At 42.9% G+C, this 12,133-nt stretch overlaps 1 protein-coding gene across 1 annotated transcript in view; it reads left to right on the top strand.

The window, feature by feature from the left end:
• The window catches only part of zfhx4 (zinc finger homeobox 4), an 81,900-nt gene that overhangs the window by 15,762 nt on the left and 54,005 nt on the right, over positions 1-12,133 (top strand). Inside the window, exons 2-5 of the mRNA XM_056433829.1 lie at positions 3,795-6,333; positions 6,593-6,811; positions 7,128-7,422; positions 9,132-9,673. Of these exons, the coding sequence (XP_056289804.1) occupies positions 3,841-6,333; positions 6,593-6,811; positions 7,128-7,422; positions 9,132-9,673 (3,549 nt within the window). The 5' untranslated portion in view covers positions 3,795-3,840. The remainder of the gene's footprint in view (positions 1-3,794; positions 6,334-6,592; positions 6,812-7,127; positions 7,423-9,131; positions 9,674-12,133) is intronic.

The following is a 12,133-nucleotide window of genomic DNA, read 5'->3' as shown; positions in this document are numbered from 1 at the left end:
GCGGTGTGGCGACGCTGTAATTACAGGTTTGGCATTTAACAGGCTGCATCTGTGGCTAATGCATGATAGTCAGACCGGAGGACAGAAGCAGGAGGAGACCCTGACATCACCAGAAGCTCAGTAACTCAGGTCTGCACTGTGGACATATTGCTGTAACACTTTGTGTATTATCAGAACATTTATAACTACTTGACATGGGCCTCACAAAGGCAGTTGTGGCCTTAATGGTAGATACAGGATCCAACTCCCATCAAAACCGGAAGTGCTTTTAACCGAGTAAGAGAGAGGAGAAAAGTTTGAAAAAAAGTGGAGAAATCCCCTGCTTTAGACTGCCTCTGTCTCTCAGGGAGCTACTGAAAAGCAGATGGAGGAGAGAAGAGGGGAGGGGGGAGAAAAACAATGGGCAAAAGAGTCTCTGAGACCCTTTCTCCCATCAGAACTAGCAGTGTCCAAACCAGGCATTCCTGGGCTATTATTTGCCTTTCACTGGATCTGATCTGCCACTTTAATTACCTCAGTGTATGTGTTTGTTTGTGTATGTGTGTGTTTTCTATGAGCCTGCGTCCGTGTGCATGTGTGTGAAAGCAAGGGGACATGCTTAATTAAAAAACAGAGGTAGGAGTGGCTCAGGCCATATCTTTTGTTCTTCTGTTAAAAGAAGGGAACTGTTTCTGCGGTGTGGAAAAACCTATCGCTCTTTTTCAAATGAAAGTAGTGTGGTTGGTTAGCAGAGCGAAGGAAGCCAGTGGGGGGTGGGGGGTGGGGGGAGTGGGGGGGAGATTTCCTACCTAGCAGTAACATGATCTGTCTTAAAAGAAACAGAAGTGGGCACCACTGTGCTGAAAGGTGCAGAGCCTGGGGAATAGGGCAAAATGAAGCATGGGAGGTATTTCTTCTTTTTTTTGTTTTTGAGGTCAGGTAATCAGCTGATTACAAGTTATCAAACTGATCCGTACAAGATTTTATTGGGGCTTCAATTATAATCACTAATACAATTTGAAAAAAGACTTATGTTATTGTTGGCAGGCAGCACATTTGTAAACAGCTGCTAACCTGCTAGTTTTAATGGTCATATCTCAGTGCCAAGTGCTTTAACACATTGGCTTATCCACAAGACATAATTCCATACTTAAAGTGTTCGGAGATGCATGATTCATAAACCTCAGTGTTTTATGTCCGAGCGACAATTCAAAGGGGTTGCTCCCCAATGATATAAGCAGTGAAATGACACCAGTGACAAATAGTAAATCCTGTCTTATGCGTCACATTAGCTCTCAAACCCACTGCTTCTGAACAGCTTTAACCTCAATCACATTCAAGACACACCTTGGTAAGAGGCACACTGTTGTAAAACTGAAGTATGTATGTTTGACTGCAGGAAGAAGTCCACTGTGTTGTTTTGGCACTACGGTGAGCGTAATGGAGGATTTATGGTAATACAATGACTAAACTGTCGTTTAAGTGGATGTAGCAGATCCTTTATCTTCTTCGTTTTTTCCTACAGCCAAAGTCATTTTATGTTCTTCCTCTGTCAAACAGGCATCACAGATCTACCTACAATTAAGACATTTGTGGTGAAACAGGCTCAGAATGTGTGTGTGTGTTAATACCATTCTTGTGAGTAAACCTGGAGACATATGTGTTTATGTATAGGTGTGTCAAAAACCAGAGTTGCTATCTTTAGGATCTGTGCCTTTGGCAAACAATTTCTTTTGTTAGAAATTAAATCAGATAAAGTGTTCTATTTGTTTAGAATTTTCTTGATCAAACAGTTGGTTGGATTGTACTGCATCAGGATAGTGAAGCTAGGTATAGGCCACAGAAATGTACAATGTTTACTAAACACATTTTTCAAGTTGAACATTTTTGGCACATAAATATTCACTCTATTAAGATTCTTGTAAAGATGTGAAAAAAATAACAATGTTTGCTCTAGAACTACTCTTTACCCTAACATGACCTCACAGGTCTACCTCCGGCCTTGTGCCACAAACCATGCTGAGCAGAGAAGCACTGGCACTCATTTTCTGCTCCTTAGGAATGTTTCTTTAATCTCACGAATAGATAGACGGAGTAAAACAGAGAGAGAAAACATCATTCAGCCCTTTTAATCTATCACTAGTCCCCATGGAATCATCTCTGGGATATGTCAGATTAGACCTGATTATAGCGCGTGCACACACACACACACACACACACAAATGCAAGCACACACACACACATGCATGCACCCACAAACATACTCACACACATGTTTGATTTCATTCATCACACGTTTACTGTCCCTCCCACAGGCTTTGTTTGGCCCTGGATTGTTGCAGATTAATCCTCTAATTGCTTTGTAGCTTTGTTGTGAGGGGGAGGGAGTTGTAGGAAAAGCGAGGGAGAATTAAGCAGCAGGTGGATTGGGTTAAAGGTTAACATGGCTCTTTAAAGCTTTCTTTTAATGCCAGCTCATTTACACGTAAGCATCTCAAAGTTGCTGGTACTGTATCAAGTGAAAAAACTGGCTTGCACAACTAGCTCATTTGTTGCATTTAGTTAAGCAAGAAAGCAGTTTCTTCCAAGGAATGACGCTTCAGTTCTCAAGCATAGAGTAGGTGATGAGAAATTAATTCAAAACAAAATTATATTACTGTGAGTTTGTGGGTTTAGGAGGCTTTTTTGGTGTAACCATTTGTGTGTTTCTTTGCGTTCGTATTTGTGGCTTGTTGTGGAAAGCCAAGAGATTGAAGTAGTGAGCAGTTGAGAGATGGGCAGCCACCCAGGATTGATAACATCTCACTGGTATGCCAAACACCATTCTTCATGGTAGCTCATTCTCTTTCTCCTTCTCTCGCTCCCTTTCTCTCTCTATTTCTCTCTCTCTCTCTCTTTCATTTATGGCTACTATATGAAAATATACACATGTTATGAGTGTAAATACTGTAGTTATTTCTTAATTCTACCTTTCCTGACCTGCATGACAATATATAGTTTCATACTTGCCTGGTCCACACAAAGTCATACCTTCAGGGCATTAATAACTTGTTCCCTAATTAGCCACTCCTGAGTTGTAAGAACATGCCCAGGCTGAATTGGCCAACAATTAAAGGCTCTTCTAATTCTTATTCACCCTTCCTCTTAGAGGAATATGCTAAAAACTGTTCTACATATACCTTATTCTATAGATTTAAGGAATTATAATCTAACCTCTGTTTGTTAGTTGATTTGTACATAATATAAGCATATGCAAAGCTAGCTTGTTCCAGCCTGATATCATAATAGTTCAACAAACAGGACAAAACAGAGGCTTACAGTGTTGCACAGTGGTATGTCGATCAAAGAGTATATTTACTAGATAATTGAGTTATTCCTATAAACTTTCCTACTGCTAGCTGTCATGGAAGCTGCATCATTCATTTATTAACCCTGTTTCCAAGCACTAGTTCCTGGGGCCAATAAGAGATAAAACCTTTCTCCACTTTTCAAAGGTTTTCATGGTGCTAGCTGTATAACACTTGGATTTTTGTTCTGGAAGATGGGAGGCTATATAGAGATGTTGTAGAGTTGTTGCATATGCGATATTGAAATCACTAACCTGTGCTTGAAAAATGAGTCTGATCCTAATGAGGTTGGCAATAGCGTTAGTACGAGGTTGAATGTGGGGTGAGAGTACGTTGGAGTTAATTGAAACAAAGTTAACAGTGGTTTAGAATTATTAGTCAAGATTATCTGCTGTTGGACACTATGGTAGTTGAACAGCACAATTTACTAATTATTGTCCTTTTTCATTTCTGTCTTTCCCAACTCAGGTCCCTGTTAGGTTGGATGAGATGAGATCCCTATGTAGTGGTCGTCATGGCAACTTGTGACTCTCCCCCTATGGTGTCATCACGGCAGCAGGAACATGGTGGCCAGAGGCTGGACGCTGCTGCTGAGGACAACTCCGTCATTGCCATGGAGATCAGTGTCGCCAACAGCAACAACGCCGCCAACAACAACAACAACCAATTGTCGCCTGCTGCCATTGGAGAGCCAGAGCATGGCCTTGGAGAGCCTGCTGTGAGCCCGCTGAGGTCCACCTCTACCCCCACCAATGTCAGTGCAACCACCGGCCCTGTACCTGAACAGAGTCGGGGAGAAAGCTTTACTACTGGTAACACAGGGAGTGTTACCGGGACTTTACCAGGAGGAGGAGGAGCAGCTTTGGGTTCGGACTGTTCTGCCCCTGCCACATCTCCTGTGGCACCGGCAAAGGAGATCCCCTGCAACGAATGTTCTCTTTCCTTTTCCAGTTTACAAAAATACATGGAGCACCACTGCCCCAACGCCCGCCTGCCTACCACTGGAGGTCATGAGGAGGGTGAGGAGGTAGAAGGGATGTTAGGGGAGGAGAGTGAAGATGAAGGAGAACGTGAGGTGGGTTCTGCCGAAGTGGGAGAAATGTACAGTGAGATGGAGATGGAAGAGGATAGTGATGTGGAGAACCTGAGCGGCGAGATCATCTACCAGCCCGATGGCTCTGCCTTCATCATGGAGGACGCCAAAGAGCAGTGTGGTAACCAGGGGGGAATCTCTGGGCCTCTCCAATTCAGGGGCCTGCTGTGCCCCCAGACCTTCCCCAATGCCCAGGTCAGCAGTGGCCAGAGTGGCCTGAGCCCAAGGGGAGAGCGTTTGGAGTTGCCCGCTGCACCCATGTCCTTCTACCCCCAGATCATCAACACCTTCCACATCGCTTCATCCCTGGGAAACAACCCCCTAGTGGCCGACCACCCCTCCTTCCCAAATACCTCAGCTGGAGGGCTGGCGGGCACTGGTCCCGTGTTGCACAGTTTTCGTGTCTATGACCTCCGCCACAAGAACGACAAAGACTATTTGAAGGCGGATGGTGCAGCCAAAAACTCCTGTGTGTCCAAAGATGTCCCTAACAATGTGGACTTGTCCAAGTTTGAGGGCTGTGTGGCCGATGGGCGGCGGAAGCCTGTGCTGATGTGTTTTCTGTGCAAGCTGTCTTTTGGCTACAGCCGTTCCTTTGTGACACATGCTGTCCATGACCACCGTATGACCCTGAATGATCAGGAGCAGAAGCTGCTCAGCAACAAGCATGTATCTGCCATCATCCAGGGCATCGGCAAGGACAAAGAACCTCTTATAAGCTTTCTGGAACCAAAAAACCCCCCCAACTCTGTGCTACCCCAATTTCCCACACCTGCCAACTTCCTAGGGCCAGACACGGGGCTCCGCGGTTTGTGGAATGCTTTCCACAGTAGTGGGGAGAGTACCGATTCTCTTCAGGCAGGTTTTGCCTTCCTGAAGGGCAGTGCCAGCAGCTCCTCCAATGACCAAATCCCTAGAACCCAAACCATGCCAAAGGCTGAGACCAACCCAAACCTCGGGAGAGGGGCTGGTGCTCACAGAACCCCCAGTGGGAGTTCTGCTGCTGCCACTGTTGGTAACCTGGTATGTCAGAACTCTGATAGTGACTGCAAGGGCCACGTTAGGGACACATGCACTTTGCAACCCAATGGGCCGGACCTGAGCCAGTACCCGCATGTCAAGCGGGAGCCCAGTGCAGTTAGAGGAGACAGTCCAGAGCAGGACGATGATGCTTACTTCAATGGTGGTGGAGTAGAAATGGAGGCAGATGAGGAGGAGGAGCAGACCATGGCGATGACAGGCCAGCGGACCGACAGCACTAGTAGCAAAGAATTCCCTATCTTAAACCAAAGTATTTCCCCCCTTTCCAACAATGTGCTAAAGTTAAACAGTGACAGCAAAGGCCCTGCATCCACCTCCTTTTCCTCCCTGCCTGCATATGAGAAGCTGGAGATGGAGAAGAGCTGCCTGTCCACTGCCCTAGCAGCAACCAGAGAGCGGGAAAGCAGCAACGACTCAACCAGTGAAGCTCTAGCAGGACAGGATGGGTCGTCGCCATCCTCTCACCCCCTTGACATGATGATGTTGCGCAGAGATGATGAGAGTCCTGGACCTCTGTATCAACACACAGGAAATCCCAGTACGCCTGGAACTCCAGGGACACCTGGTACCCCTGGTGCAGGGGAAGGGTCCCCAGGTAGTGGGGTGGAGTGCCCCAAGTGTGACACAGTCTTGGGATCTTCACGGTCTCTAGGAGGGCATATGACGATGATGCATTCACGTAACTCCTGCAAGACGCTGAAGTGTCCCAAGTGTAACTGGCACTACAAGTATCAGCAGACGCTGGACGCCCACATGAAGGAGAAACATCCAGAGTCTGGCGGATCATGTGCATACTGCCACACTGGACAGCCTCACCCTCGTTTAGCCAGAGGCGAAAGCTATACCTGTGGATACAAGCCTTTCCGCTGTGAGGTCTGTCTATCTCATTTTCCATCTCTATGGACTTCTGTTTATATCTGTCTTTTTTATCTTTCAGAAATGTCCAAATTATGATAATTTTGATTGTATTGGTGTAGGTTTTATAAGCCAACTTCGATCTTTGATTTAACAAAAAACTAATCACTTGATTTGGTGGACATATGCTGATAGAAACATACCCTATACTATATTTTCGCAATATAGATGATGAATACCATGCATATCATACCCTGTATTAATTCTTACCTTTTAGGTATGCAACTACTCAACCACCACCAAAGGCAACCTAAGCATCCACATGCAGTCGGACAAGCATTTGAACAATGTACAAACGCTCCAGAACGGTGGCACTGAGGTACAATACAACCACAACCATAACCATGCCAATCCTGTGCCCAGTGCCAGCCTTGGTGGAGGCTGCGGTGCACCCTCGCCATCGAAGCCCAAACAGAAGCCCACTTGGCGTTGTGAGGTAATGAAACAACAGTGTCATTGGACCGCGGTGGTAGTAATAAGACTATTGTTATTATTCCCCTGAGCGTCACCATGTCTATTAGTCTTCTTGGCCACATCATCTGACCTCTGGTCATTATATAACAGAGTTGTTCATACATTCTAGCATCATGTCCAAATATTGTAGAACTAAAAGAAATTTAGGACAATTCATTATAAAATGAATTATTATTATATTTTTATATAAGTGTAAAACAATGCCTTGATTATGATAATGAAACTAGCATAGTCAGACACCCTTAAAAGTCAAATGTATCCCACCTTTCTTCCAACAGGTGTGTGACTATGAGACCAATGTTGCACGTAACTTGCGAATCCATATGACTAGCGAGAAGCACATGCACAACATGATGCTGCTGCAGCAGAACATGAAGCAGATCCAACACAGCCTCCATATGGGCCTGGCCCCGGCTGAAGCAGAGCTCTACCAGTACTACCTGGCTCAAAACATGGGCCTGGCAGGTGTAAAGCTGGAAAACCCAGCAGGCAGCAGTGGCCCAGATGCTCAGATGATGATTAACCCGTACCAGCTAGATCCTGCAACCGCAGCGGCTCTTGGATCTGGTCTAGGTGAGTAATACTATAATTAAAATTAAATAATCGGCAATTAAAACGCAAACAAGGCATTTCTGCAGAAGGTGTGACAAAGCATTTAGCTTTTTGATTTATTTGCCCTCAAGGTTCTTTTTTTATTTCTTCTGCTCATCTTTTACTTTCATTTATATGTGTTTTGTCTCATATATTTGATGCCATCTGGGTATTGTTTTTTATTTATTTTTATCTCCGTGCATTTCCTTTGTTGTTATTCATTTTTCTTCATTCCCTCTAACCTTTTCTTTTGCTGCTCCCATCCTTTTTACCTTGCCACCCCTCTTCACACCCTCTTCTCTTTTTCTCTTCCTCATATCTTTGCTCTCATATTGTCCCTCTGTCATTGTCTCCTTTCTTTGACCCCTCTCACTGATTAAAAAATGATTATGAGACGCCACATGAGAATTATTCTTAATCTTTCATTTGTAATTTTCTTAAATCAGCTTAATCCCTACCCATACACACCCCACCCCACCTTTGCTTACCCTGGAGATGACTCACACTCACATGCACACACATACACACACTCTCACACAGCAGGAAGCGGATTCCCGTAGGAGTGAGAGAGATTTAACAATGACCCTGTAGTGTTACACACCCACTCCCTCTTCTAGTGTGGAGGTCACAGCCCAGCCAGCAGATGTACTCTCAGTGAATTACACTGATAACACATAGCTCCCCATAGTGAGCACAGCTGTACATAGGTTTCGGTGGTGTGAGCAGGATATTTATAAATTCACCTCATACAAACATGCACCCTAACACATATACATGGTGAAATGCATAGACACTATTTAGATATACACATTCTAAATATCAGATTTAGCATCTCATTCAAGAAAAAGTCTGCCATGTTTTGAATTAAACCAGCACACAGCGCCACACAAACACTCATCTAGCCATTTACTAATTGGGGGATTAAACTTGAACTGTAAAAAAGATTCAAATATTTGTAATTGTTAGATCCTCTGTGCTCCCAAACACAGTGCTGATATATTATCTTAAAAATGACATGATTAGCTTTGGTAACATGCATGGAAAGACAATGAAGGGATCAAACCAAAGAGTTAATTACATTTCTATGAATGGCGGATCTTTTTTTCCCCAGGGTGGGCAGAAGAAAGAGACAACTTGTACAATGCATTGATCAGCTTTTCAAATCTCTGCGTGGATGTGAGGAAAGCCTGGAGCCCTCAAACTGTTGTCCCACCATTGCTGGGAGCAGTAATTAAAGCTACCTGATGAGCGAGTTAGCAAGTTGAAAAGGATGATTGTAATTGATCCTGATTCAATCCTATTAGGGTTTTTTTATAGACAAGACTTTGTAAGGAGCCCTAGCCCTCTGCGAGGCTTTATTTTATCAAATCCTTCTGTGTGAGAGAGGCCTGCATGGAGGACTCACTTTTCTCTCCACACTTAATTTCATTAAAAGAGCTTTTTTCCTATTTCTCTCTCTCCTTTATCGCTCCCTATGCATGCCAGCCTTTCATTTTCATCCGAGCTTTGTCTTTCTGTCATACCTCTTTGTTTTAATGTATCTTTCTGTGCGTACTGTCTGCTTTCTATCTGACATTTTATCCTTCTATGCTTCCATGTATGTAATCCGTATGAGAGCCCTAGGTTTTAAACAACTTTTTGATATTCCTCTTTGCGGTCTAACTTTATTTTTTCACAAATGTTCTCCACAGTGAGTAGTGACCTCTCAGCGGAGTTGCGTCTTGGCAGTGGTCAACTGATGGCAGACGACCTATCCCTGGTGTCCACTGGTGGAATGGGCGGTATGTCCTCATCCGACCCCTCCCTCTCCTCCTTGTCTCCACCTATCAACGACCCCTCACTGCGCCTCTACCAGTGTGCCGTGTGCAACTGCTACTCCACGGACAGCCTGGAGGTTCTCAACGCCCACGTCAATGCCGAGCGTTCTCTGCCCGAAGAGGAGTGGCGCTGCGTGGTTGGCGACGTCTACCAGTGCAAGCTCTGCAGCTACAACACCCAGCTTAAGGCCAACTTTCAGCTGCACTGCAAGACCGACAAGCACATGCAGAAGCACCAGCTGGTTGCTCACATCAAGGAGGGAGGCAAAGCCAACCAGTGGAGATTAAAGTGTGTGGCCATTGGCAACCCTGTGCACCTCAAGTGCAATGCCTGTGACTACTACAGCAACAGCGTGGATAAACTGAGACTACATGCCACCAACCAGAGGCATGAGGCTGCCATCCGCCTCTATAAGGTAAAAACACATTATGTTTGCCAGACACTGATATTATATTATATAACATGAAGCTATAATAGCATTCTTACTGGTATGCGTCTCAGGGGAACACCATTAATTGAAAGTTCAGATGGGGGAAAAAGCACACACTTTTTAGTTTACAAAGAATTTGCCCCATCCTCTTGACTGCACTGTCACATGGATATAAGTTTCCCATGAGAAGGGAATGGCCGAGATGGAAAAGGTCACTGGTAGAGCACCCAGGATGATTTCCATCAGATATGGGTATATGTCCTACTTACGTTAATTATACACAAGTCACGTGCTATCAGCAAGTTTAAAGTGTTTGAACGTTTTTAATATCTTCAGCTGTCCTTTCAGCTTTAAGAATACAGGTCTAAGAGCATTTATAACCACTTTATCGAGCTTGAGTATTTAAAGTAGACCATATTCTTTTGATAACTTAAAGAAACAAATATAAAATAATATATATAATATATACAGGACTGTCTCAGAAAATTAGAATATTGTGATAAAGTTCTTTATTTTCTGTAATGCAATTAAAAAAACAAAAATGTCATGCATTCTGGATTCATTACAAATCAACTGAAATATTGCAAGCCTTTTATTCTTTTAATATTGCTGATTATGGCTTACAGCTTAAGAAAACTCTAAAATCCTATCTCATAAAATTTGAATATTTCCTCAGACCAAGTAAAAAAAAAGATTTATAACAGCAAAACAAAATCAAACATTTGAAAATGTGTTTCCAGGTGTTTCGAGTTAATTAGACGATTCAAGTGATTTGTTTAATACCCTACTAGTATACTTTTTCATGATATTCTAATATTTAGAGATAGGATATTTGAGTTTTCTTAAGCTGTAAGCCATAATCAGCAATATTAAAAGAATAAAAGGCTTGCAATATTTCAGTTGATTTGTAATGAATCCAGAATGCATGACATTTTTGTTTTTTTAATTGCATTACAGAAAATAAAGAACTTTATCACAATATTCTAATTTTCTGAGACAGTCCTGTATATATATATTATATATAATATTTGTATTTAAAATTAATGTCAAACAATGACCTCACATTTCGTATTGAAAGTATACATATATGGAAGTTTATTTTGATTTAATAGATTTCATAATTAATATTTCCAGAAGCACAGCACATTCACGCAGTTCTTCTGCAGACAAACACAACAGGGGAACCTTTTTTTGCTTGGGAATATTTAGTCGTGACTTAAGTAATTAAACACTTCACTCTCTGAGCAATAAACAGTTCCTGCAAAGAAATTCCAACACAACCAATATTTGGCAACCAAGTCCCAAGTCAAGAGAGTCAAGTCCTGAGTCAAGTCCTGAGTCAAGTCAACTACTTCTCTTGGTTTAGGGGAAGTTATCAAGTATTTTTAAGTCCAAACGGCTAAAGTCCAGGTTGAGTTGCAAGTCTTAGCGGATTTTGTCACAGTCTAGAGTCAATACATTTGTGACTTGAGACTGACTTGCACGCGAGTCATGTGACTCGAGTCCACACCTATGCAAGAAACTAAGATAAGCTTCAGATAATAATCTGCAATATTACATTTATAAAAGGAGTCTTACTCCATAAACCCACCAGACTTAAGGAAAACAAATTCAATATTTTTTGGGTGAAAGATGGTCCTGCATTACACAGTGATCTTGAAGGAATTGCATTGATTCATTAATCTGTGTCTCATTATTACATACAATTTCCAGCCTCGAGTGGATTAAGCGCACTGGCATTGTTAAGGTTATTTAAAACAGTCGTAGTTGACCTAAACAGGATGTACGTATTGACACAGGATTGGTAGTTTGGAGAGGCTGAACTTGGCATGAGATCAGTTGGAGATGTCTGTCCTCAGGGATTGTTCACTAATTGCATGAAACTAATTACAGTGTATGAATTATTTTATAAAAGTACTGCTTGCACATTGGCCAAGATATCACTAACCTATAGGACCAGCTTGATTAGCCCAGACTTCAGCATCAGTGTGTGTGTGTATTTGTGTGCCTGTGTGCCTACATTTTAGAAGGTTGAGCCGCTCTTACCAGCTGTTGATTTAAAATTACACAATAACTAAATAGGCAGTTATCTAGCTGTGTTAAAAAAAAAAATCTATTTCTAACTGTTGTGATTAAATGTACAAACCCAAGAATACAGTAAACAGTTCAGGAATAAAACTAAGAGGCTTTCCTCATTTAGATCTTATTTTGCTTTCCAAGAAATGTAATAAGTAAAGCAGAGGAGTAAAGTTTTCGGCACAGACAAACAACAGTGTGTACAGGCAAGTGAGAGTCATCTGAATGCCCCCTCCATGCACCCAAACACAGACCCCCCCATACCTCATCCACCCACCCACCTCACAGGCCTCAACAAATCTGTTCCACAGATGACGCTTTTAATGCCTCTGGCAGAAATCCCTCAATTTTACCCTTGGACATGTGGTA

The sequence above is a fragment of the Pseudoliparis swirei genome, chromosome 16 (genome assembly GCF_029220125.1).
Source record: "Pseudoliparis swirei isolate HS2019 ecotype Mariana Trench chromosome 16, NWPU_hadal_v1, whole genome shotgun sequence".
NCBI classification, from domain to species: Eukaryota; Metazoa; Chordata; class Actinopteri; order Perciformes; family Liparidae; genus Pseudoliparis; species Pseudoliparis swirei.
Note: the sequence above shows the minus strand (reverse complement) of the source record. Positions and strands in the feature narration are given on the sequence as shown.